This window comes from Pristis pectinata, chromosome 13 (genome assembly GCF_009764475.1).
Source record: "Pristis pectinata isolate sPriPec2 chromosome 13, sPriPec2.1.pri, whole genome shotgun sequence".
Classification (NCBI taxonomy): domain Eukaryota; kingdom Metazoa; phylum Chordata; class Chondrichthyes; order Rhinopristiformes; family Pristidae; genus Pristis; species Pristis pectinata.
The window spans coordinates 37,573,135-37,601,125 of NC_067417.1; the positions used below are offsets into that span (position 1 = coordinate 37,573,135).

The 27,991-nt window shown below is 40.6% G+C and overlaps 2 protein-coding genes across 3 annotated transcripts in view; one reads left to right on the forward strand and one right to left on the reverse strand.

The window, feature by feature from the left end:
- LOC127577482 (dynein axonemal heavy chain 5-like) overlaps positions 1–2,105 on the reverse strand; it is a 146,682-nt gene extending 144,577 nt beyond the window's left edge. Inside the window, 1 exon segment of the mRNA XM_052028706.1 lies at positions 1,780–2,105. Within this exon segment, the coding sequence (XP_051884666.1) occupies positions 1,780–2,105 (326 nt within the window).
- On the forward strand, positions 1,156–27,951 carry LOC127577280 (inactive serine/threonine-protein kinase VRK3-like). 2 transcript variants are annotated; one of them, XM_052028351.1, is made up of 15 exons: positions 1,156–1,951; positions 5,501–5,643; positions 6,939–7,082; positions 7,738–7,887; positions 9,799–9,845; positions 9,936–10,002; positions 11,004–11,088; positions 13,898–14,000; positions 14,082–14,174; positions 15,960–16,092; positions 17,334–17,454; positions 19,623–19,681; positions 24,079–24,224; positions 25,260–25,317; positions 27,530–27,940. In XM_052028351.1, exons 2-14 carry the CDS (start codon positions 5,502–5,504, stop codon positions 25,272–25,274), a joined length of 1,305 nt encoding a protein of 434 aa, XP_051884311.1. In that variant the 5' UTR covers positions 1,156–1,951; position 5,501; the 3' UTR covers positions 25,275–25,317; positions 27,530–27,940. The 2 variants fall into 2 exon arrangements, with proteins under 2 accessions (XP_051884311.1, XP_051884312.1); XM_052028352.1 differs by lacking the exon at positions 25,260–25,317 and having other exon boundaries at positions 27,530–27,951.
- Positions 27,952–27,991: the final 40 nt, after the last annotated feature.

Consider the following 27,991-nt stretch of genomic DNA (forward strand, 5'->3'; position numbering starts at 1 on the left):
GCAAACACAGTTATTGTTTCTCATCCCTCTTTAGAGAAAACAAGCAGGCTGGTGTCTCTCTCCCTTCTCTCTCTCTCTCCTTCTTCTTCTTCTGACTTCTTCAACAACGTCATTACGTCCTTTATCTTCTATTGACGTAAGCACGCCCCACACACACATACACACACACTCTCTATCTTAAAGGGACTTTCACTGAGTCCGTAACACCTCCCACCTAAAAAAAAATTTTCCCAAGAAAATTTTAACCGTGCATACAGTTAGTAATGTTAATAATTATCATGCTACACAACTACAGACTATCAGATTAGTACAGATACATGTTTCCCATTTAACATCGGGAAAGACAATCAGCAATCACATTATCTTTGCCTTTAATGTGAGTTATCATGAGATCAAACTCTTGCAAAATTAAACTCCAGTTTAACAGCCTTCTGTTCTTGTTTTTGACTCGGCTCAGAAACACCAATGGGTTATGATCTGTATACACAGTCAATGATTTCTGAGCGGTGCAAACATATACACTGAAATGTTGCAAGGCTAAAACAAGCGACAGTAATTCTTTCTCTATGGTGGAATAATTCTTTTGATGCTCATTAAATTTCTTTGAAAAGTAAGCTACAGGATGGTCAATATCATCAAGGTCACCCTTCTGCAACAACACAGCTCCTGCAGCTTCATCACTGGCATCTACTGCTAATGAAAATGGCTTTTCAAAGTCAGGTGTTCTGAGCACAGGATGGTAGCATAAAATGGCTTTCAGCTTCTTAAATGCTTCTTGACAAGAATCTGTCCAAACAAACTTTACTCCCTTCTTCAGAAGATTAGTTAGGGGAAGAGCAATATCAGCAAAATTTTTACAAAATTTTCGATAATATCCAACCATTCCCAAAAATCTTCTAACAGTCCTCGTACCTGTGGGAATAGGGAACTCAGATATTGCTTGAACTTTTGCCTGAACAGGAGCTTGCTTGCCTTGACCTACAACATAACCAAGATACGTCACAGTGGCATGGCCAAATTCACTTTTAGCCAAGTTAACTGTAAGGTTAGCCTTGAAAAGTCTTTCAAACAACCTTTCTAACGCAGAGATGTGATCCTCCCATGTATCATTCCCAGTCACTAAGTCGTCAATGTAGGCATCTGTATGTTTTAACCCATGAATCACTGAATTAATTTACGTCATTACGTCCTTTATCTTCTATTGACGTAAGCACGCCCCACACACATACACACACACTCTCTATCTTAAAGGGACTTTCACTGAGTCCGTAACACAGGCAGTGAATTCCATATCCCAATTGCCTTTGAAATTAAAATATTTGAACTGAAGTTTTTTTTTCCCCTTACATATTCCATGCACACTTTGGCAAAAACCTCAGCTCTCTGCCCCCTGGTCCTTGGACCACTTGCAAATGATATATTCCTTTGCTAAACCAGTCAAGACCTCGTCTGCAGATACAAGAGACTGCAGATGCTGGAATCTGGAGCAAACAACAGTCTATTGAAACAACTCAGCGAGTCGAGCAGCATCTGCGGAGGGAGAGGAATTGTTGACACAGTACATCCCCACGACTTGGCTACGGTTCTTTCCGATTAATGATGATTTTCCCCCTCTAAATAAAACTTACACACCGCCCGGGTGGAAGAGTTTGGTCGCGGTGGTGCCCTGAGCATGAAGTGGGGAAGAGGGGCGCCCAGTGCGCGTGCACGGGCGCGCGGGAAGTGGCGGGAGCGCGCGCACGGACGGCTATGTAAGCGCGCGCGGCTCCCCCCCCCCACGTGGTTTGGGAGTGCGCGCCCCCGCCGCCGCCCTGGAGCGAGTGAAGCGACCGCGGGCGGGCAGCACCCTCCAGCGGCCGAGCCGGCGCCAGCCGCAGCGTCGGTGTAGGCCTCGGACACGCAGCTGTCAATCCCCCGAGCCGAGCGAGTGCGAGGAAGGCGGCGGTGTCAGGTAGGTGCGGGGATCCTGGGGTCCCTGCCCTGCCCTCTCTGTCCGTCTCCGCCCAGCTGTGGGGAGCAGCAGACCCGCAAACCCGTGCGCCGTGTCCCCGCAGCCCGGGCACCGGCGAGGCCTGCAGAGGCAGTGACAGCGTCCCTTGCCACATGATTTCATTTTCACGTGTTAGGTCATCAATCTGCAACCTGGAGGAATCCGGGAGTAATGTCACTAAATTCGTCCAGCTCAATAAATCAATAACAAAAAACATAATATTTTGTTGAAAAAGTAAATTCGGTTAATCCAGTTAATTTTCGTTTCCAACACATCATTCTCCGCCATCCCCCACCACCGAGCACATCTTCCCTCCCCACCCCTTTCTGCCTTTCGCAGGGACCGCTCTCTCCGCGACTCCGTCGTTCACTCCTCTCTGTCCCTCCCTCCCTCCCCCCTCTCCTCCCCTCCCTCCCTCCCCCTCCCCCTCCCCCTCCCCCCCCTCCCTCCCCCCCCCTCCTCCCCTCCCCCTCCCCCTCCTCCCCCTCCCCCTCCCCCCCCTCCCCCTCCCCCCCCTCCCCCTCCCCCCCTCCCACTCCCCCCCCTCCCCCTCCTCCCCCTCACCCCTCCTCCCCCTCCCCCTCCTCCCCCTCCCCCTCCTCCCCCTCCCCCTCCTCCCCCTCCCCCTCCTCCCCCCTCCCCCCTCCTCCCCCCTCCCCCTCCTCCCCCTCCCCCTCCTCCCCCTCCCCACACACCCCCTCCCTCCCCCCCTCTCTCTCCTTCCCCCCCCCACACCCCCTCTCTCTCCTTCCCCCCACCACCCCCCTCTCTCCTCTCCTTCCCCCCCCCAACCCCTCCTCCCCCCCTCCCCCTCCCCCCCACACCCCCTCTCTCTCCTTCCCCCCCACACCCCCTCTCTCTCCTTCCCCCCCACACCCCCTCTCTCTCCTTCCCCCCCACACCCCCTCTCTCTCCTTCCCCCCCACACCCCCTCTCTCTCCTTCCCCCCCACACCCCCTCTCTCCTCCCCCCACACTCCCTACCCTACCCCCACCCATCCAGGGAACTTTGCACTGCCCCCGCCATAGGTGCAACATCTGCCCCTACACCACCTCCATCCAGGGACCCAAACAGTCTTTTCAGGTGAGACAGAGATTCTCCTGCACCTACCTTGATATCACCTACTGCATTCGGTGCTCCAAGTGTGGCCTCCCCTGCATTGGCGAGATCAAATGCAGACTAGGTGACCATTTCGCAGAACACCTGCGCTCTGTCTGTAACTGCGATCTGCATCTTCCCGTTGCCAGTCACTTCAACTCCCCCTCCCACACTATCACTGATATGTCAGTCCTCAGCCTCTTCCACTGCCAGAATTCCAAGCGTGAACTGGAGGAACAGCACCTGGTTTTCTGCCTTGGAACCTTGCAGCCTAACGGCATGAATATTGAATTCTCCCACTTTAGATAATCCCCACAACACCCCCCCACCCCCAACATGTTTCTTCTTCCCTTTCCTAACCCTTTTTCTTCCTCTCTCTTTTTGCCTTTTACCCATCCACCCGGTGGATCTGATCTCCCCTCCCCTGCACCTGCCTATCACTATCTCTTACCTGCATTTACCTATCACCTCCCTGTGCCCATCCCGCTGCCGCCACCCCCCCCCCCCTTTTGTCCACCTATCACTGCTCTGCTTTTCCCTCCTATATATTGGGCTTCCCCTTTTCCGATCTTCTGTCCTGAAGAAAGGTCCTGATGCGAAACGTTGACCGCCTGCTTTTCTCCATGGATGCTGCCTGGCCTGCTGAGTTCCTCCAGCGTCATCGTGTTTTCTGTCTAGATTCCAGCATCTGTAGTTCTTTGTTTCTCTAATTTTCGTTTCTGGTTAGAAACAGTGACACTGGTTACATTTCACTTTGGAATCTGATTCTACATTTAAATTTCAAGTATTGGTGATGAACAGCAAATGCAAGAAGCCCCAAACAGGAATAGTGATGATATTTAAGCTATCCAAATGTGCATACTGTAATAAAGAAACAAAACTATCACAAATGCTAGGTGTCAGCATCCAGCCTATGTTTTTTATGATTATTAGTCCAATCTGGACCTCCCCAGTGTTTTTCATTAACACCTCCCATACACCTTCCACAATGAGCAAAAGAATCCTCTGCCCCAAACTTAATTTTCTTAAAATATTTTGGTACACCCTTTCCACCCTTCAAAGCTTCAATGTTCTTTAAGTTATCTCCAAACTCCTTGTTGCATGTTTTTTCTTTGTAACTCTGGTATAAGATGGGCCAATTCTTGCATATGTTGGATATTGAACTTAATGGACATTAGTGTTGCTTAAAATATTAAGGTGACAAATGGCTAAAAAATCTACTGGGAACAAAATTGTGCACCTATGTATAACAATTTTTACAAGTTTTTGGTTCTTTGCCTTTTGAAATTATTTTAAACTAATCATTGTGGGGTGAAGGGTCTGTACCTGTGCTGCACTGTTCTAATGCAGGGGTGAGATAAAAGAGTTTGCAAATGTTCAAAAACTGGCTGTATGGTTGACCTAGATATAGATGGTCTGATCATTTGGGCAGAAAAATGGCAAATGGAATTTAATCCAGAGAATTGAAGTTGGGAGTGGGTGACAAGAGAATATATAAGTGGAAGGGTATTGAGAGGCATGGTGGAACAGGAGGGGCTTGGAGAGTGTGTCCATGTGTTCTTAAGGGTAGCAGGACAAGTGGATAAGCTGATTAAGAAGGTATACGGAATGCATTTTTTTGCTGGCCAAGGAATAGAATACAAGAGCAGGAAGTTTTCTGTTAAAATTATGTGCGATGCTTATTTGGCCACTTCTTGAGTGTTGTGTTTTGTTATGTGTGTTACCTTGCAGGAAAGATGGGATTGCGTTGGAGAGGCACAAAAGAGGTTTCTGAGGACTTTGGCAAAACTGGAAGGCTTTAGTTAAGAAGAAACATTGTTTTCTTTGGAACATAGGAGGTGGAGAGGAGACTGAACTGAGGTGTATCAAGTGAAGAGGGGTCTTCAACAGAGGGATCAAAAACCAGGGGACCTAAATTTAAAGTAACTGGTAGAAGAAATAGAGGGGAGATGAGCAAAAGATTTTTCACCCAAAGGATGGCAGATGTCTGGAACCTGCTTCCTGATGGGGTGGGAGAGGCAGAATCCCTCATCTTTTCCTTCAGGAGATGTAACCCACAGGGCGATGAATCAAGTGCCACTAGATGGTATTAGGTTATGTGGCTCGTTTTGACTGGCACAGACATGGTTTGATTTTGATATTAGGCAACTTTTGAGGGTTGAATCTGATTAGAATGAACCAGAATCTTGTCAAGCATTGTGATTTTTGAATTGTGTTAATGCCAGACTCAAAGTGAAATCATTAGATAATAAAGGATTAGTGAAAACATGAGAAATGGTACAAAATAAAATTAAAACTAAGAGCACTGCACATCAGTTTGTTTTGAGAGAAACAATGTTGTACGCTAGGCCTGATGTTACTGCATCATAATATTTCAATCAATTCCATCTGTTGTGCCTTTGAATTTTTCAGAATGATTTTTAAGTATTGTCCAGATTGTGGCCAGAATTTAGAAGCTACTTTCAACTTTTGTCCATCATGTGGTTTCAAGATACCCAAAGGAGAAAAAGAGGAGGAATTGCAGCCTGTTTCCGCCCATTCCACAGCATCTTCAGGTTTGTTTATAGTCCATTTCTCCCGAGCCTCATTGTTCGTCCATCTAAAGGCAGAAAGGTTGATTATTTGAGATCAGTAGGATATCAAGTTTCACTGTGTACTACAGGCAGTCATCTGATTACAACGGGGTTCAATTCCTGAGGACTGTTTGTAAGTTGGAAATGAACAGAAACAGCTGTGTTGGGAGAGTGAGCTGACTCAGTGAGTGAGTCTGCTCAGTGCTCCCAGCTCTGCTCAGCTTGACAGCTTGACCCAGCCCCCTGATTGTTGTAGCTCGGTGGGGGATGGGGTGTGCTGGGGGGGGGGGGGAGGAGGAGAAAGGGCACAGAGAAACGCCCCGCTCCCACCCAACAGAAGATGCCTGCAGCCTCCATCCTGCCGGTCTCCCAAACCATCGTTCATATGTACAGGGTGTCCATAAGTCAGGCATTTCGTAACCTGGGGAGGACTCTTGTACATGAGGGAAAAATATCCACAGTATAACTTTTTGCATGTATTTTTATCAAGATTTTTTTTTGTTTCCCCATTTTTTCTCATCTGTGAGTAAGATAAGGAATTGCCTACAATTCCTGTCCATGCTGCTTGCTTAGACACCACTGTCCCATTGTATTACTTTTTTTTGCATTGCTTCTGACACCTATTGCTATTCTCCCTTCATCTTTTACTTTGTGTTCCTGACTTGTCTGCAGTCTTTCATGTTGATTCCATCCTTGCTTCAATATAGTATTGTAACTATTATTGCAACAATTGTAACATACTCTTTCTTCTTTTGATACTTCATGGTTACTTTGAACTTCCCCAGCACATTGCAGTGACGTCTCACAGTTGCCCTAAATTTTTATATTTGATCTTCTTTAACCAAGCCTTCAAATATGGCCTCCCCTTGCATTTGGGCGGAAGCATCACCCAGCTTCTGCCATCACAAATGGCTACTTTAAATGGGCTTAATAAGTGCAAGTTTGTTGCTGGCTTCAATTAAGGGACATTTGGATGGCATCATAGATGCCACCTTCACTCCTTTCTTCCCCACCCTCCCCCCCCCCCCAATCCAAAATAAATAGCCATTCATTACTTTAAAAATTTTCCTGGAAAATTCTCCGAACACATGGTTAAGCAGTAGCAAGTGTTGAAATTTTATTTAGCACTCCTACAAGTGATTTTGTGATTGGAAGTTTCCACTCTCAACTAATTGAGTTCTTGGCTGCCAGAGTTCTGAAGTAGCAGCCTTACAGGTGATTTACTTTGAAGCATGATGGCCTGGTCTTTAAAAGCTTGCTCTTATATTGTATTTCAGTTCAAACTGAGCCCAGTCCAAAAGCACCCAAAATAAAGTGCTCCCCTGTGAAAATAATCTCTCCCAAAAGAGAACTAGCTTCTCCCAAGAGAAAACGAGAAAGTGAACCGAGCTCTCAGAGATCCCCCATAAAGTCATCACTCGGTAAGTTCTTGCCATGGAAGATCATATGTTTAACCAATAAAGTGATGCTGTATATACTACTGAGTTTTAATAGCTCGGATTAAGCTTCGAACTGTTTGCTTGAAGATGTTTTGCGTAATACTCTTTACTAAATGAGTAAGGCAAACAAATACACTACCAGGAATTTTGATGTTGCAACCTATACTGAAAAAATAAACTTCTTAAAAGATGTCTTTGTGTTGCTGGTTGGGCTTCTTCTGGAATGAATGCATTTCCTAGAAGAATGACATTCTAGTTTTTAATATAATCATAGGATCATTGTATTAGAAATTAATAAGCATAGAAATTATAAGTGTGGAATATTTTGCACATTGATCTGAGAGCCTATTGTGTTTCTAACCAAGCAGTGACAATTTAACAAAGTTGGATTTTCAATCTATGACGTAGAATATGAACTTAACGATTTTTATTTCCGCATATGTGTTGAGATTTACTGGATCGCCATTTGAGATTTACTGGCTGTTCCCAAATGATGCCATGATGTACATTTTCTTCATAACAAAAGTACTTAAGATTAGCTCATTTTGTGTTTGTGCGCATCAGTAAAAATGAACTAGGTCTTACCTGGAACAAATTTAGAGTCATACAGCATGGAAACAATTTCTTTTTCTTTTAGTTTTGAAAAGTCCAAAAGGAAAACGGCAAAAGAATAATCCATTGGAACCGCTTGCAGAAAACGAAATCCTGACTGATCAGAACAATAAAAAATGGGAACTTATCAGTCTTCTTTCTCAGCATGAAACTGAATTTGGGTTGCTCTATTCAGGTATTTTGCCACATGATTCAGAGTACAATACATTCTGCTAGAATAATTGGCACACACTTTAACTTAAAAGTAATCAAATTGTTAACGTTGATGCCTGAAGTGATGACGTGACAAAGGCAGGCCTTTTGATTGTTGAAACAGAACTATTAATTTGGAAAAGTACTATATTTTATATAAAACTTAAATACTTATATTGAAGCCCTCTCGTAGATTCTGGGAAACACTTGGCCTAATCTTGGGGAATAAAGCTAGTCAAGTAGTTGAAGTATCTGCATTTTGGGAATAGTGATTATAGCCCTTAAGTTTCAAGGTAGTTATCAAAAGACATGAGGCTGGTCCAGAAATTAAGGCACTGAATTGGGAGAAGGCCATTTTTATTTACAATATCGTGAGGTGGGACGTGGGAAATGTAGACTAGGAGCAGCTACTTGCAGTTAAATATCCATCTGACAAGGGGGAGTCTTTCAAAATTGAAATAATGAGAGTTCAGGGCCAATGTGTTCCTGTAAAGGTGAAAAGTAAGGAAGGCAAGTCCAGGAAACCCTAGAAGTCAAGGAGTAATGAGGGTTTGATAAAGCAAATAAAGGAAGTATATGGCAGGTATAGAGTTCTGTAAACAAGTGAGGCCCTTCAGAAGTACAGAATGTATAGAGGACATAAAATAGCAATCCCTGTTCTAATCTCTCCATAGCCTGCTTCTATCTTTGTAATGATGCCTATGTCCATCCCTGTCTTGTTCCATCTGGCACTGAAATCCTCATTCAAACTTTCCTACCTCTGACAACTAATTCTGTACTTTCTTGGCTGACCCCCTCGTAATCTATCCTCCATAAAGTTCAGTTCACCCAAAGGTCTGCTGCCTACATCCTGAGTTGGACAACGTTCCATACATTCATCACCCCATGTTCAATTAACTACCAGTTCAGCATTGCCTAAGATGAAATTCCTCCATGGGATTGCTGTTTAATTTCTATGACCATGTGAAGCACACAACCCTCTGAAATTTCTCCATTACTTCTAATTCTGGTGTTTTATGCATCTGTTTCCATATTTGTCCTGTTAGCAGCTGTATCCACAATTGCTAAAATATCTAAGATCTGGAATTTTCTTCCCAAATCTTTGTATCCTCTTCAAAGATGCTTTGCAAAATGTAACTCGTTGACTAAGTTTTTGATCACTTACCCAGATATTTCCTTTGACTTATTTTCATATGCCATATGATTATACAGCACAGAAGCAGGCCCTTCAGCTCAACTCATCCATGCTGACTAAGTGCCTACCTGAGCTTGTCCCATTTGTCTGCATTCGGCCCATATCCATCTAAACTTTTCCTATCCACATACCTATATAAATGCCTTTTCAAGGTTGTAGTTGTACCTGCCTCAACTACTTCATCTGGCAGCTCATTCCACATACCCCATCAGGTCCTCTTTTAAGTCTTTCCCTTTTCACCTTAAACCTATGCCCTCTAGTTTTAGACACCACTACACTGGGGAGTAAACTATGACCATTCACCTTGTCAATGCCCCTCATGATTTTTTTTATACCTCTATAAGGTCACCCCTCAGCTTCCTACACTCCAGGGAAAAAAGCCACAGCCTATCCAGTATCTCCTTATAACTCGAGCCCTCCAGTCCCAGTAACATTCTTGTGAATCTTTCCTGCACCCTTTCCAGCCAAATGACATCCTTCCTATCGCTCGGCGACCAGAACTGCACACAATACTTAAAGTGCGATCTCACCTGATACTCCTATGAAGTGCTTTGGAGTGTTTTACAATATTAACGGATTTACATAAATGAAGTTTTTCCAGTGACTCATGATACTGAGGATTGATTTGAAGCCTAGAGTTATTGCTACGACCATGTAAAAAATTTTGTTGATTACTGAGTTTTGTTTTTACTGTTTCAGCACAGCAAGTGACTGGCTCCTCACAATGCAACTACATGGTTAAAGTGGTAAGTTGTAATCTGCCAAGTTTCTGGAGATGGAATTTGTTCTCATAATCCTTAATACTGATGGTGCTGTGCGTGTAAATATGCTTCCAGGATGCAAAGGATGGTCGAATTTTTAATGAACAAAATTTTCTCCAGCGTGCTGCAAAGCCAATTAAAGGTAAACAGCATATACTGGGATGTCAATAAAACAAAAAACGAGTTTGATCGAGTCTGTAATTGGTAGTTAATTATATGAAGGTTTTCGTAAGAATAGATTGGTAAAAGGTTCATCATTGCCCAGCCTTTCTATAAGCTATGTGTGTCTAACTTTGTGGACTCTACCTCATTTACTAATCTCTAAAATGATCCCAGATTTCCCTTGTGCTTGACAGTAATTGAGCAAAACTTAATAGAGTTATCCATCATCATTTTGCAACCCTGGCCATCTAAAGACTTGTTGACTTTACTGGATCATGAACGGGATGATGAGAGGCATTGATCAGGTGGATCGTCAGAGGCTTTTCCCCCAGGGCTGAAATGGTGGCCACAAGAGGACATAGGTTTAAGGTGCTGGGGAGTAGGTATAGAGGAGATGTCAGGGGTAAGGTTTTTACTCAGAGAGTGGTGAGTGCGTGGAATGGGCTGCCGGCAACGGTGGTGGAGGCGGATAGGATAGGGTCTTTTAAGAGATTGTTGGATAGGTACATGGAGCTGAGAAAAATAGAGGGCTATGGGTAAGCCTAGTAATTTCTAGGGTAGGGACATGTTCGGCACAGCTTTGTGGACCAAAGGGCCTGAATTGTGCTGTAGGTTTTCTATGTTATCATCTCTATGTATTTTTAACTTTCTTTCTCAATTACACTGGCAAACTACTTGTTAGGAGTCTGCATTTCCATCCAGTCCTTAAGGAAAGACACTTAAATCATCTAATTTAGAGGTTCCTTTGTTTTGACTCTGAGTGATGAGGTACTTGAGGGCCCAGTTAACTGTCTTAATGTCCTGTCATAAACCAGAAGGATCAGTTTTTTGCAGATGTGGTTTGTTAATTAACAAAATTCCTGCATTTATTGAGTTTGTCAACTTGTTTGAGCAATTCACTGCCAACTTATTTACATTCATGAAAACCACTTTTCTTAAAAAGCACTTCAGTTTGTATATGTGCTGGTTTTGTTTCGGCAGTTGACAAATGGATGAAGTCTCGTGTGATGACATTTCTGGGAATTCCTACATGTATTGGCTTTGGATTCCATGAAAGTACTTACAGGTAGGTGCAGTAGGAAAAGCAGGACAGTAATTTGTCTTCCTTGAACACTGTCTCAGAAGATGGGTGTAATCAATCAAATACTCAAATGAGCATCTAATAGCAATAAAAATTGATTGGTAGCATTTAGTTTTGTTAATTTATTTTGTTTTCCTAATTTAGGAGTATTAGCGACCTATTCCTCATGTACTTTTCCCTCATCCTCTAATAGTTCTTGCATGTGTACTTGTATTTATGCTGCCCCTCATGACATTGCCACTTCACGTGGCCTCCTCAATCATAAGGCCATCTCCGATCACTTCCATCTATTGCTCTCTATCTAAGTTCCTTGTCCTATCCCAATCTTTTAGTCCCAAATCAACACACTCCCAAATTACTTGTGTCTCATATTCAGAATTTCAACTTTGGCCTTCATCTGCCAAAATGTTTCTGCAACTCTCGCCCAAGGTTCTCTGACCCTGGCTTTTTTCACCCCGTACAGCATTCCCCCTTGTTTCCACCACAGGTCACCTTCTTAAACCCCTCTCCCCTGCATCCTCCACTCTCATCAACATCAATGAGAGAAACTCTTGGGTTGCCATCAATGATATTGAGGCTACAGTGTCAGCTACCTCAACTGTTTCCATAGCACTGGGCCAGACCTGTAGAATTTGCCTGTTCTCTAGTTTCTTCCCAGCTCCTCTTGCCTTATTTTCCTATTCCCATGACTCTCTTCCTGCTAAACTATTTGCTAGATTTCCCCTCTAGTCTTCCATCATAATTCGTGGTACTTGCCCTTCGTGTATTGTCTCTTTTCCTACATATGTACTGTCATCATTCCTCCACAAAAATAAAGCCTTAATCCTACCATCTAGGCATCATGTCTTTTGTTACCTCTATGGTTGACTTTTCCAGTACACTCCTGATTAGCCTTCATCTTCTACACTTGGTCATCAGAGTTATCACAATCACAGAAAATCCCAGTCATCTTTCACCTTGCTGACCTATATTGGCCTCTTGTTAACCAGCATTTTCGCTTGAAGATTCTCACCCTTGTTTACAAATCACTTCATAGCCTACCCCTTGCCTCTAATTTTTGCCATCCCTGCTGCCCTCAAATATTTCAGTTTCCAATTTGGCTGCTTGACTATCCACAAATGTAATAACTTAGCCTTTGGCGGCTGTGCTTTCAGGTCATGTAAAACATCCTGGGAAATATTGTTTAATGGACTTTAGGGTGCAGTTAAATTATTATCTGTATGTCAAAACCAGTCCACAGATGTGTCAGCATAACTGAATCAAACCAAGGCCACTAATTGGTCTTGGTATGAGATGCAGTATGGTTTATGGGTGATGCAAAACTAGATTTTTAAAGCACTGACATTTATTGAACTTCCTGGATATCTATTACAGAACCTCTGAAGTTGTATAGTGGGTGCACTTAGTCAATGCTCTCAAAATGTTCAAAAATAGCCAGGAGGTGGGTTCCCAGCTTATAGTTCATTTTTCAGCTACCAGTCTAAACTTGTAGTAATAAAGAATTTTAATACAGCCAATACAAATCAGTAAGTTTCTAATGTGCTTTAGTGCTATATTATCTGATCTCAGCCAAAGTAAGGGTTGAGTGTAACACACTTGGTTTCTTGTTCCTGGGCTAAGTAGGGGAACAGATTCAAAGTAATGAGGGTTTCTTTATGCATAAATAAGGATAAATAATCCAGAGATTCTCAAAATTAGAAGTATTTTCCTCTTTCCTAGCTAAATACCGCAGTGATAAAACCTGACTCTGGCTTGGCTGAAATGTTCAGGGTAGTCAATGCTTCCTGTGGATCCATATCTTGATTCTGATAGTTGTTTTATTTAATCATTGAATTGAGATGAACAAATAAAGAAGGGTCCTGAGCTGAAATGTTGACCATCTGTTTTTCTCCACAGATGCTGTCTGACCACTATTCCTCCAGCATCTTGTTGCTTTTTCATCTAGATTCCAGCATCTGCAGTCCTTTGTTTCTCTTGAGTTTTTGAATGCATATATTCACTGCAATTTTTGTTTGCCCCCCCCCCATCCCCACTCTCAGCTGGCACTATTTTCACCAGGTTCTTGACGGCTGTCACCAAACTTACACCAAAAAAGCAAGATTCATTCATCTGCATTAAGTAGGAGGAGTTAGGGTACTCAAATTTTCGTTGGTGTTTCCACATTTTCCTGTGCCATTATAATGGATCTATACACGTTTACATCTCAATACCAGCATGAATTTACTATGGTCTCTGGTGTAGAAGAAAAAAAACATTTCAATTTAGTAGTTGCTGAGCCAAAGAAGGATGACTAAAAGACATGGCCCAAAACCTGGCCCAAGATGGAGGTTCTAAGGAAGTTCAGTGAATATCTAAAGATCAGTGCATTGGCTGACACTATCAATCTAGTCTTCCAGCCTGTTCTCTTGCCAGGAAAACTACAAAGTGCAGTGAGTGAGAATCAAGCAGGAGGGAAAATAAAAGAGAGGTTATGTGTGGTGTGCTAAAAGAGAAGTAACTTTATTTATGCTTTATTAAATCACCAGTTTTACTTGGAGGCCATCACAGTTAACCTTTCAGGAAAATTACCATAAAACTTGTTTGCAATCTGTACAAGTTCATTTTGAAGAAACACCACCACCTAATATCCAAACATGTATTCCTTCACTGTCTGAAATTTCTGCAGCATGTAATAAAGACTAACATGTCTTTATGATGCTTCAGTCACTTTGTACAATATTTTCAACAATGTACCTATTGTTTTATTAAAATTACTTGGATGTTAATCTAAATTGTTTTACATGTTTTGCTTTAGGTTTCTAGTATTGCCAAACTTGGGTCACAGTCTTCAATCAATTATTGAGAAAAATAAGAAGCCTTTATCTGAAAAAGCAGTATTTCAGCTGGCTTATAAAATTGTGAGTCTTTCTTAAACTTATGTCCCTAGATTAGACTTGGTGTTATAGTTTTTAACCAATATATTTCTTGTCTTCTACCAGATTGATGTACTTGAATACATTCATGCAAATGAATATGTACATGCAGACATCAAGGCAGAAAATATTTATGTGAACCCAAATGATCTAGAACAGGTAGGTAACATTTCACTGTACAGAATGATTAAGCTTAAAAGGCAAGTTAATACTGGCTTTCATGCTTGGCCTATAGAAAATTAATTCTATAGAAAATTAATGGTGGTTCTCTTTGGCTCAGTAGTGTTTTAACAGTGAGCAATTGGCCCATATAAAGCACAGAAGTTTTAAGGTTTGATCTTTAGACTCTGCTAAGATAATTGTTTGCAGCAATAATTGTATCAGCAGTAGAGCTGGGGAAAACTGCAAATTGTCCTCATTCTTTCTTAGTTTTTTTGAAAAGTGGTTGAAAAGGACAGGGTTCAATTTTCATTGTAAGATTTACTGATATCCTGTATCCTAAATTAGTCTCACTGCCAAAACTGTAATAAGAAACAGCTGCTTCAAAAGGAATTTGAAGTGCTATTTGGATCAATAGTAATGATGAATTGCATGGACTATTTTGCTGCAGGATTTTAAACACCTAGCTGAAGAGGTCAAACAACCAAGTATAGTTGATCCAAAACAAATGAAATAGTCTCTCTTGGGATAAAGAAAGGACTGCAGATGCTGGAACCTAGATGAAAAACACAATGATGCTGGAGGAACTCAGCAGGCCAGGCAGCATCAGTGGAGAAAAGCAGGCAGTCAACATTTCAGGTCAGGACCCTTCTTCAGGATTGAAGATAGGAAAAGAGGAAGCCCAGTATATAGGAGGGAAAAGCAGAGCAGACCGCCTGCTTTTCTCCACGGATGCTGTCTGGCCTGCTGAGTTCCTCCAGCATCATAATCTCTCTTGGTGCTTGCACCCATGATATTCACCATGAAGTCCATTCATTGTCATCACCCCTCCTCACCTGGATCCACGTCACCTCTTTATACTGGCTATCTCCCCTCTATCTTTCAGTCCAGATGAAGGGTCTCGACCAGAAACTTCGCTGTCTGTTTCCCTCCATAGCTGCTGCCTGACCTACTGAGTTCCTCCAGCATCTTGTTTGTTGCTCCAGGTTCCAGTCTCATGTCTCCATTCAGCATGAAGTGCTCTTTACATGAATCACCTATTTTGGATCAATCAATCAAAACATCTGCCTTTACAAAATTGATAGAGAATGGTTTCATGCAGGAACATTCATTCTCTTTGCCAATTGGTGTGCAAACTGATCATTGGTATTTTGGCAGAGATCAGAAGAAAAACATACATGCCCAGTTTCCTGGGAAATGGTCTATTAATAGGAATGCCGTCCATTATTTACAACTGGGAGGTGCCGAGAATTGTCAACAACAAAATTGATTCATTCCTAACAATGAACTATAACAAAGGAAAGTAGGAACTGCCATTTATTTATGGAACAGGTTATTTATAGATGGAAATTGTGTCAATTTTCTGATTTTTGAATTTTGGTTGAGTCACAGACTCTCCAAAATAAACACTAATTTGATGGAGCTAAGATCCAGAATATACCCAAGTACTGGAAGATAATTTGTGGACCAGAAATTGCTGTGGGGGTGGGGAGGGGGGAGGAATAAGGTGGAGAAAATAAAAACTGACAGGAAATAAATAAATGGTAGAAGTTTTATGTGAGCCTTTTCAAGCAATATTAAAAATGCTTTGTTGATTTCAATACAGTTCCCTTTCACTCTAATAAAGCAAGGCATATTGCTGAGATGGCATGATGGAAATGCTATTGCATATATTGTATCCAGTTGGCAACTATAATGTTTTGTAATTTTACAGTTATCTTAAATCATTTGGTAATTAACAGCTGGATCCACTGTAGCACAAACTTTCATGTATTTTCTTTTCAGGTGTACCTAGCTGGTTACTCCTTTGCATTCAGGTACTGCCCTGATGGTAAGCATGTCGAATATAAAGAAGGGAGCAGAACACCACATGAGGGCACTGTGGAGCTGATCAGTGTGGATGCACACAAAGGAGCTGGTAAGATGCTGTGTTGTGAGCCATTCGTTTATGCTCTGTATTAATTTCCAACAGTAAACCCTTAACTATTGCAGCGATATTTCTAGGAAAGGCTGCAATTCCTGAAAGCTGCAAATATTATGTTGATGAGAATATAGGTAAACTTCAGATTTATTCATTCCAAACACACGTTCAGTGGCTACGACAGTCATCTCACTCCTTAGTTTGTCCAATAACTTGACTTTCTACATTAAAGTTGCCATTTTCTTTCCTCTCTTGAGTTTCATTTCACCAGCTGTACCAGCACTTGTAAATGTTTTTCTTTAAGGGGACATATTGGGGGCGACAAAGACTGTGGGATGTGGGTGCAGAGTAACAGTGGATGCTGCTTACACTTGTTTTTGAGTTGAGCTGTGGCAATACCATAGCTTTACCAGGAATACTGGTGGGTTTCAACCATAAATTCGTGCAATTGTATAAGTTGTGTTTACTGTCATTCATACACCTTTTGTGATGTTTTCTACAAATGTGATCTCTTGGTTCGTGCTTTTGGAATACAGGCAAATTTCAGCAGTTCTACAGATTAACTATGATGCACATTGCTCTAATTGACAGTGAAATTCTCACAATCACAAGATGGACAGAACCTTGGTTTTGTTGCCCAATTTTTTTTGTGTAAAACACACAATCTCTTTGGTTAAGTATATAATGGTCAAAAATTTGCAAGCATTCCAGGAATATGAACCAGGAAATTGTATTCATCAAAGTCCTTACTGAAAAATATGGGTGTGAATTTTTGGATGTGTTTCAATATCATATTAACTGGGGTGCTATCAAGATTAAATGGTTTCCACCACCTTGTGTCCAATCGCATAGTGGGAAATCTCTGTAACGATGCTCTGCAAAACAGGTTCTCTATGGCACTTGCCTTGTGTATGCAACAGGTGGTAAATTGTGAACTTGTATACACAGAATCTTTTGTTGTCCTGGTGATATAAAGGGTTAATTACACAAACAATTTATGTTGGAAATGTAGGTATGTGTAATGCAACCATGGTGGGGAAAACTGTAAAACGAAAGGAGTCTTTGTTCGCTGTGCAGCCTATACCATGGCATTAACACATCTTTAGGTTCAAGCATTTAACATGTCATGCAAATTTGAGAGAGAGAGGTGATTCCATCATTGTTTGATAAAGATAATGAAAACATTGTACTGTGTAGAATTGACAAAGAAACTAAACAGATCCACTTATGTATTGTAGGGCCTTCCAGACGCAGTGACCTTGAAAACCTGGGTTATTGTATATTGAAGGCATTGTGTGGTTCCTTGCCTTGGTCTAACAATGTTGACTCCCCCCATTCTGTCATGGAAACAAAACAGAAGTAAGTTTTTACGTAGTTAGACTTGACCTAAATACATATAATTTAAGATGACTTTTAAAATTAATTTAAGTATCAAAATACCATTTTTTTAAAAAAATTGAAATTGTTGCATTTGGGAAAGGAGCTACAGTGGCTTGTTTATGTATGTGGGTTGCAAACTGAAGTACCTCAGTGATCAATCTCAGAATATTTAAAAGTTAATGCATTCAATCTTTTGAATGCAGGATTTTCAGACACCTAAGGTTCACTGAATTCTCTGGTAGTTTGTCAAATGCCCAAAACTGGGCATATCTTAATTTCATGTGACCATCAGAAGTGACAGTGTAATATGGCATAAATAGAATTGATTTTCCTCTCCCGGTTATTTTAATATAGAAAGGCTTTGAATGGTTTTGGAAAGATTTAATTAAAGTGAAATAATGTGCAACTCTTCAGAAATTAGGATTAGAAATTTTCGTGTGATTTTTGTATTTGTCAGAAGGGATGTGCTTTTTAAGGACCTCCACTTAATGGTAGGAATATGTCTCTTTTAAGGCTGCAAAGTATAATTAACATTCAAATAAATAACTTTGACTTGAAGGTTAATTGTGGTTCAGGGTGTAGTTCAGAATTATGATATAGATAGGTAGATAGAACAGTACAGCACTGGACAAGCCATACAGCCCATGATGTTTACCGATCTTGATGCCAACTTATACTAGATGTCCTCTTCCTGTGTATTATCCATATCCCTCCATTCCCTTCATATTCATGTGTCTATCTAAAAGCCTCTTAAACTCCACCAAACTGCCTGCTTCCACTACTACCCCTGGTAACCCATTCCAGGCACCTACCACTCTCTGCGTTGTCAAAAAAAACAACTTGCCCCTCACATTGCCTTTAAACTCTTTCTCCCCCTCCACCCCCCATGTCCTCTGCTATCTGACATTTCTACTCTGGGGGGGGGTGGTAAGGTTCTGACTGTCTACCCTATTTATGCCTCTCAATTTTAAAAACCTCTATCAGGTCTCCGCTCAGCCTCTGAAGCTCGAGGGAGAACAACCCAAGTTTGTCCAACCTTATGGCTCATACCCTCTAATTCAGGAAGCATCCTGGTCAACCTCTTCTGCACCCTCCCCCACAGTCTCCACATCCTTCCTATAATGGGGCAACCAGAACTGCACACAATACTCTAAGTGTGGTCTGACTGAAGTTTTATATAGCTACAGCATTACTTCCTTACTCTTGTACTCAACACCCCTATCAATGAAGGCAAGCATGGCATATGCTACCTCTACCATCTTATCCACTTATGTAGCCACTTTCAGTGAATTATGGACTTGGACTCCAAGATCCCTCTGTACTTCAATGCTATTAAGGGGCCTACCATTTACTGTATACTTTCTACCTTCATATGACCTCCCAAAGTGCAACCCTTCACACTTGCCCGGATTAAACTCTATCTGCCACTTCTCTGTCTATATCTGTAACTGATCTATGTCCTGCTGTATTCTTTGATAGTCCTTTACACTGTCCACAACTCCACCAGTCTTGGTGTCATCCACAAACTTGCTAATTTACCCACCTACATTTTCATCCAAGTCATTGATGTATTATCACAAACAAGAGGTCCTAGCAGAAGACCACTGGTTACAGACCTCCAGCCAGAATAACAGCCTTCCACCCCTACTTTCTGTCTTCTTTGGGCAAGTCAGTTCCGAATCCAAACTTGCAATTCACCCTGGATCCCATGCATCTTTATCTTCTGAATCAACCTACCACGGGGGACCTTATCAAATGCCTTGCTAAAGCCCATATAGAGAACATTCACTGCCTTACCCTCATCAAGCACCTTTGTCACCACCTCAAAAAACTCAATCGTTTGTAAGGCATGACCTGCCCCGCACAACGCTATATTGACTGTCCCTAAGCAGGCTATACCTTTCCAAATGCGCATAAATCCTATCCCTAAGTATCCTCTCCACCAGCTTCCCTACCATATTTATTGGGGGAGAACATATAAAAGCCTATCATTGCTATCTCTCTAGAATTAAATCACCAAATTACATGTTACATTTGCTTTTGCATATTGATGAAATATATATGATATCTTAAGTGTGATAAACAGGAAATATTTTCTATCATTAAGATTTATAAACTAACAATTGTTTACCATGTTTATTCACTAGATACAAGGCAGATCTACCAGGTCTTCTGAAGTCTTGTTTTGGGAAAAGAAAAATTCCAAGTAAGATAAGTTTAAGAAATTTTTGAATGGGAATTATTATTTAGTCATGGCTGTGTGTGATCTAAGCAAGTGAAGCAACGTGTTGTCTTGCATTCTTTTTTTTACAGGAATGTCGTGTGGGGAGTGGGGACAGTGTCCATAGGGAGGGTTGGAATATTCAAAGATCAACCATCGTTACTAACTGACATTTTCTGCTTGTGTGCTTGTCAACCTGAGATTTCCCTGCCTAACAAATTTCACAAGGATGGGGAGGGTTGGAATTGTGGTAAAATAGAAGGCTAGTCACTAATTTTAAAGCAGTTTTTGTTTACCTTTTGTACAATAGCTGTGAAGATTGTACTATAAATTGAAGAAAAGCTTGTGCAAGCTTCAGTTGTCCTTGTGTCTGTGTCTCTTGGGCTCATTTAGAAAAAATCTAATGAAGCTGCTGCAGCAATGTGGTTATTAAGCAATAATCTGTTCCCATATAACAAACCCACAGTTAGGATTTGCCTAATTTTAGTTGTATTGTGGAATTTGCTAAGAGTGGCTAAAGTTATAAGAAGAAAACCACGAAGAGTGAATCTGTTCAAGCTACTCTTTTAGATTATCTTATGATTGAAGTAAGTGTGAATGTGGGTGAGATCTCAAAGTCTTACATTTCACTTTCATTTTCCTTCCCTTACAATAGTAAAAGGAATATTTTTGTGTCTTAGTATCATTTTAATGTGCCATATACAATAAGTTACCTTTTGGATCATAGTAACTTCCATTGGGTCAAACTTATCTTTGAATGTTTACTGGAGTGTCAAAATCCCATTGAACAGGGAAAGTAAGTGTTATAGACACTTGTATCAATGTCGAACTAATTCTTAGGAAGGACATGATATACAGATTTAGCTCATTTTATAAAATGCTATTCCGATCTATTGAATGCAGGTTTGTTTGTTTATCAACCGCAAAACACTGTAACTGAGGAAGTATGTGCTTCTGATCATCATATTGCTCAGTTCCCCCTTTCAAGAGAAGATTATAAATAAGAGCTTGATCTCTGAATGATTACATTTGATTTTCTATCAGTCACACAATTACAAAATTGATCAATAGGGCTTAGTACTTAAATATTCTTTTTTTGAACACAATACTGAGTAAAAATTGCCAAATAGCAATGAATTCTGTATTTGGGGAAGGGAAGAGTACACCTCATTGCAGCTTCAGCCTCCTTGTCTTATGAGGTTGATTCATGAAGTGATAAAATGCCCAAGTCTAAATGCACCTTTCCCCCTTTCCTGCAAATAACAATGTTAAGTATTTTACACCTTCGAGCTGGAAATAAAATTAAAGGCATTCTTTAACCAAAATAAATAGCAGTTTGCTAGAGTCCATATTAGTATTTTCACTGAGTACAGTAATTCTCACCATTATTGATTATTATTATGTTGAATTGAATTCTGAATAAAATGCACTTGGTGAAATTCATCACTTTGAAGAGGAGATGGAGGCTCTGGCCCATCTGTGCTAAGAAAAATAATTTGCTGCTGTTTGAGTTGAAGCTGCAACTCCACCCATTGGTGATGGTTGCAGATTTAAGGTAGCATCAAAAGCATGTCTTGAGCTGAATGCTGCCTTTTAATATGGACATTTCCCTAAATGTCCACATAATTGCAAGTTAACTACAAATAAGTAAGGCTTTTTGGCTCACCTATCCATTATGACTTTTTTGTGTCATCAGTTTGGTTTGTAATTCTAAGATTTTCACCTCCGTATTGTATTCAGTTCGGTCTGTTCTACATATAAGCTTCTCCTTTTGCAGATGACTAATTAGTATTGGTCCTAATTTTGTGAATTTAAAAGCATTCAAACCAGAAAATGGAGATTTAATTGGGATATAACCCATAAGAATGCTTCTCAAGAAATTAAAAATTAAGGTCAAGATACTAATGTCTTTCTGATCTATCATGATGGTTTAGACTAATTCCCAATATAAAAAAGGCCTTGTGCCTTTTTACTTCATCAGCGGATTTCACATTGCATGCCCTTGCAAAAAGAATGGCATGAAATTGCACAGTGACTCGAGACTTCATTTACAGCAATGAGTTATTTTTGAAGTTGTACTGTTGCAGAGTAGAAAAAGTTTTGCCTTTGTTGATTACTACTCAACCGAGAATATTGGCTATCATGCCTGTGTGAGAATTAGGAATCTGTTTACAATTTGGTAGTTATTTTAGCTCAGTCTATAGAGAATTTGTGGTCTGCTTCCTAGGGTCTTAAAAGAAGTGGCTGCAGAGATGGTGGATGTCATCTTCCGAAACTACTTGATTCCGTGAAGATCATAGTGGATTGGAAAGCCTTAGCTCTTGCCCTATTCGAGAGAGCAGCAAAACCATAGACTAGTTAACCCAATGTCTGTCATTGGGAAAAATACTGGAATCCAATTTGGAGAAAGTTGAAGCAAGATATTTGGAAAATCTTAATAAAGTCATGGTGCTTGTGTAGGTTTATGAAAAAGTAATCATCTTTGACAAATTTGAGTTCTTTTTTTGGATGTAATTGTACAGGTTGAATAAAGTGGAGCCAGTAGATGTGGTGCACTTGGAGTTCCATAAGGCATTTGATAAGGTATCACATCAGGTTACTGCTCAAGGCAAGGAATCATGGTTTTGGAGGGTAATATATTGCCGTGAATAGAGGATTGGCTGAGTAGTAGAAAGCAAGAGTGGGGATAAATATGTAATTTTCAAGTTGGCAAGCTATGATGGTTTGGATGCCACAGGAATCAGCATTGGAGCCTCGCTACTTAAAATCTATATTGGATCAAGTGTTCGGTATAACCAAATTTGCTAACAAGAAGAAAAACAAATTGTAAGATGCAGAGTCTGCAAAGGGATATAGGTAGGTGAGCCGAATGGGCCTTTATTGCAAGAGGGATGGTGTATAAAAGTAGGAAAGTCTTTCATTGATGAGACTGCACTTAGAGTACTACATAAGTTTCGGTCTTCTTATTTAAAACATAGGAACACAGAACACAGAAACAGGCCCTTTGGCCCACCATGTCTGTGCTGACCATGATGCCAATCTAACTAATCCTATCTGCCTGCACATAATCTGTATCCCTATTTCCCTTCCTGTTCATTTGTCTGTCTGAATGCTCAAAAACATTCCAATCATATCTGTTTCTACTACCTCCCCGGACCAAGTTCCAGGAAACAACCACTAACAGCAACTTTTGCCCTTCTCACCTTTAAACCAATGCTCGCTATTATTTGACATTTCCACCCTGGGAAAAAGACTCTGACTATCTACCCCATCTTTCCCCCTCATAATTTTATATACTCCTATCAGGTCACCCCTCAGCCTCTGACACTCCAGGGAAAACAATCAAAGTTTATCCAACCTCTCCTTATAATTAATTCTCTCCAATCCAAGCAACATCTTGGTGAACCTCTTCTGAACCCTCTCCAAAGCCTCCACGTCCTTCAATGTGGTGTGGCAACCAGAACAGCACACAATACTCCAAATATGTCCTAACCAAAGTTTAAAACAACTGACGAGGGTTGTACTTAATTGGAGATGTTCAGAGAAGATTATCTAGGTTGATTACTGGGGTGAAGAAGTTGTCTTATCAGGAAATGTCATGTAGGTTGGGCCTATACTTTTTTGGGAATGAAAGGTGATTTTATTGAAACAGATAAGATTCCGTCAGACTAGGCAAAATAGATCATGAAAGGATGTTTTCCCCTCATGAGGGAATATAGAACTTGGAGGTATAATTTTGAATAAGGGATTGTCTACATTTGATGTAAACAAGATGGAATTTTTTTCTAAGGGTTAGGAACCTTTGGTATTGATGTTCTCTGTCCCTGGGAGCTGGGAGGCTAAATTATTTAATGTCTTCAAGGCCAGGTGAAATTGGCCATGATCTCATTGGCAAGTGGAGTAGGCATGAGGGGACTTGTGGCTTGTTCTGCTCCTATTCATTCAGTTATTGCATTGATTTGTATTTTTTTCACCTTTATGCACATGCAGTAATTTATGCTGGTGTTAAGTTTCATCTTCCCACCAATCTACCCAAAGAAATAAATCTTTTGGCCACATTGTTAGGAATTCATCATGTAAATTAATTTTTCCCTTTTTATTCTGACTTTCTCTAATCTTAATTTGTCTTTACTTCAATAATCTGAACAGTCCCCAAATTTGCCTCGCAATGTTATATTCCATCATTTCCTAATCTATTATAATTCTTTGCTTTAAGTAAAATTTATTTGAGCACTGAGTAGGTTTCTCTAGGTCATAAATGTGATGAAATTTTTCGAGCTTGAGAGTTAATTGTAAAACTTGTTTCTGAATAAATGTTGATGTGCATTGTTTCTTTCTCTTCCCACAAGATATTTACTAAAGAAGTTATTTTTAATTTATAGATGAACTGAAGAAATACCTCCAACATGTGGTATCACTGCAGTATGATGAAGAGCCAGATTATGAAGAAATACGAAAGCAACTAAAAGATGGTCTTCAAAGACTGAAAGCCTCACCAAATGACCCCTTGGATCTTATGATAACCACTGTAAGTAACTGTCTTTACATGGATTTTTGGATGAGGACTGTATTTGACTTGTCCATGATGGTCATCTGAATCAAACTGTCTGAAGTGCTTGGAAATTGTTGACACTTCTGGAACTATAGCCTTGGTTGAGACCCTGTCTGTACAAAAAAAGAGAGATGAAGAAAGTATGTTAAGGACATAAAATCAATTCTGGTGTTGACAGAACTCTTGTCTATCCTTCCTTCAATTTTACCTACCTTGCTGCATTTGAATTCCTATAGGAAACTTTTATTTCTGAACATGATTGCTGAGCTTGCCTCTTGATTGTTTTTATTAAATAAAAATTGACAAAAGTGGGGGTGAAAATGTCAGAAAGGAAAATCTGCCATTTTAGAAAATGTAAATTAACATTTTTTTATCTCATGCTCGAAGTAACTCATTGTGACATTATCTCTGAACTGGATCATTAGACTTGTGCAGCAAATGTTCACATGTAAGTTCTCATGTTGCTGGGTAAAAGCATGATGGCTTTGTTTAACCTTGCCCATTATCCAGCACACCACCCACCAACCTCCCCCATCTGTTGCCCAACCAACAAGCTATCAAAAACATTTTATTTGCTCTTACGCTCAATTAGCTCATTTCCTGGATGATTATTTTTGAATTTCTGTCCCTCTATTTTTAGCTCTGCCTTTTCACGCATTTTTTCTGTCATCAGATTTAATATTTTTGATTAAGATACTTCCATGTTTTTGAATATGGAAAGAAAGCCAAAAAAAAAAGCAAATGCCAACACTTTACTGGACTTGCATTACATGAGATCATGGGTGTATTTGTGTGAAATACTATCATTACTGAATTGCTAAATTCTGATTATTCATCATAACTTTGCTTTGAATATTATAAAAGTGAGTGAGTATGGTTTAGGTAGTCATTCAGAGACTTGTAAACATGGACTCTTATTCCATTGGAAGAAGGATACTTAGGCAATTGATTCCTTTAGTTACTACTTGCTATGAAGAAATGTGGATTAACACCTGGATTTTTCCTTTTTAGAATGTGCAAGATTGAGTGATTAGAAAGGGGTTTAAAAGTTCTGAGTGTATGAGCAAATGTAAGTAAAAGCTGATATTTTCTTTGGAATAGTTTATCTAGACTGGTAGACATTGGTTTAGAAGAAATAAAAGCAAGAGATGGACTACACAGTGGGAGAACTCTTGTTATGGTGTGTGGAATGCACTACTGGTATTAGTAATTTGAAGCATAGAATGTCTTAATATTGGGTTGGGGAAGTGTTTGACGAAAACTGATATAAAGGAATATGGCAATAGCAATTAAGACTCTCAGAACTGTTGAGGATCGTAAGGACTGTTTGGGCAAACTTACTATGTTATTTATTTGGAATTCCATGCTTTTTGAAATGGCAAGGACATACTCAATGTTGTTGGGGTGGCTCTGAATATGCGAGAGAGAGCCCATGGCATGGTATTTAGAACATGTGTTTTGGTACTTTTTCTTTTGGGACATTAAAGAAATGTGGTCTAATTGGATCAGCACATTGATTATTCCCTAATTTTCATGTGGTGATGGTGGTGCTAATGTTTCTCTCAGGAACCACTGCAGTTCTAGGATTTTTATCCAGTGATATGGAGAAATAGACTTAGAAGGTAATTTGTGGGTGCTGGTGTTATCCTGCAGCTGCTGCCTTGCTCTGTTAGGTAGAGGTCACAGGTTCAGAGGTTACTACTGTTTAAAAAAAATCCTTGGCAAGCAGCTGCAGTGCATCTTGTCATGGTTCAAACTGTGGTGGTGGGAGTCATTAGTTATCATGGTGAAAGGGTAGCCATCAAGCTGCTCTGTCCTCAGTGTTAAGTTTTTGAATGCTATTGAAGCTGCAGATCAAATATTTCATTAAACTTGACTTCTGTCTTATGGATGGTGAAAAGGCTCTCTGGGCCCAGGAGTTGAGACACCACAGAATACCTCCTGACTGGTTCCTGTAGCCATAGTATTTCTGTTGTTGGTCCAGTTAAGTTTCTGGACAATGGTGGTTCCCAGCATAGTAAGGTATTTTGGCAAAGGTAGTACCATTGAATGTTAAGAGAAGATATTATTCACTCTCTTGATGGAGCTGGTCATTGCCTGCAACAGTTGGTGCTATTAACCATCCATTGTTAAGCTAGGACTGCCACCAAATCTAGTATATTTAAAGGAAACCAATTCTTAGCCCAACTACCTAACCAGAGGAGAAACGTGGGCAAGTTATCTGCTGTATCTCTGCATACTATGAGCTGGCTGCTTGCTCATTTAGGCCACATTGAAGACTACACAACCCTGTCATATCTTTTGGAACAAAAACAGGAAATGTACTGACCTGCTGGGCAGGCAGCCTCTGTGGAAAGAGAACCATTTTGGTCAAAGACTTTGGTTGCAGAGAGGTTGAGAAAGAGAGGGATAGGGCAAAGGGAATGTTCCTGATATGGTCAGGCATTGGTTAATGGAAATGGAAGAGTGGATTTAATTTTTGATGCCTTTTGGAGAATAATTTGATTTGAGTTTCTTTAAATATTGGGGCGAACAAATAGGGTTTGTAGAGAAACAATTTCTCCTGGTTGGTGAATCATAGACTGGAGAAAGGAGGGAGGTGCAGCCCAGAACATTCTAAAAATTGGTGCCAGGCCTTTTAGGAGTGAAGTTAGGAAGCAATTCAAAAAGAAGCAGTGAAAAATTGTGAACACTCCTCAGCAAACAGTAGTTGTTGCTAGGTCTGTTATTATAAGTCTGAGCATGGATTATTGTTAACAGTGGACAAAGCTGAGTGAAAATGAAATTACAGGAAGTCCCCAACTTACGAACGCCCATACATACAAACCGACCTTCGTGGTCTTAACGACCTTCAGTTCATAAGCAGGCCCAGCCTCCGATCCTACCATGGTGGTGGTACACCTTCTTTGGCCCAACCCCAGGCCAAGTGCGCATTTGTGGCCGGGCAACCCCAGGCCAAGTGCGTATGTGCGGCTGGGGCCCTGTGCGGCTGTGATCCCCGGGCCAAGTGCGCATGCGCGGCTGCGATCCCTGGGCCAAGTGCACACACGCGGACACTGTTCTGAGTTACATACAAAATCAGGTTACGAACAGTCTCAAAAACAGAACTCGTTCGTAACCTGGGGACTTCCTGTATAGATCAGCTGTAATTTTATTGAATGACAGAACAACCTAGTGGAACTAACTGGTTTATTCCTTTCAGTTAAAGATTTTTGTGAAGTAATGGACTACTGTGGTGTGCAATAGTGATAATATTTTAATTTATCTTTCCCCCCTCACAGATTTGAAAATTTCAACAATCAACTGTGAAGCCAGCATATTATATTGAGATAATTGTCAAAGCGTATGCCTTACAAGATGCATAGTGCTATTTTGTTTTTAAATAATGCTTTTTATAGCTTTTTGGCAGGAGTTCCACTGCAAGTTTTTTGTAAACTTGGGTCAATGCATGCCTATGTGTTTTTTCAAGTTTCTACATTTACATTTAGTGTTTTTAAATAAAATTAAAAGACACTTTTGTGAAGGGATTTTGTAGCTGTATTTTTAACATTGTTTCTCACCTGCAATGTATTTTTCTCCATCTGGACCATTGCACCAATTGTCACCATTGGCTAATTGTCTTTCTTCCCATCACTGCCTCTCATGACTGATGTCTGTAATCCATTTGTCCAAAAATAAATAGTTTGAAAAGTAAGCAATGGACTAAATTTGCTTCTGCAGCAGTTTTTCTACATGCACTCAGA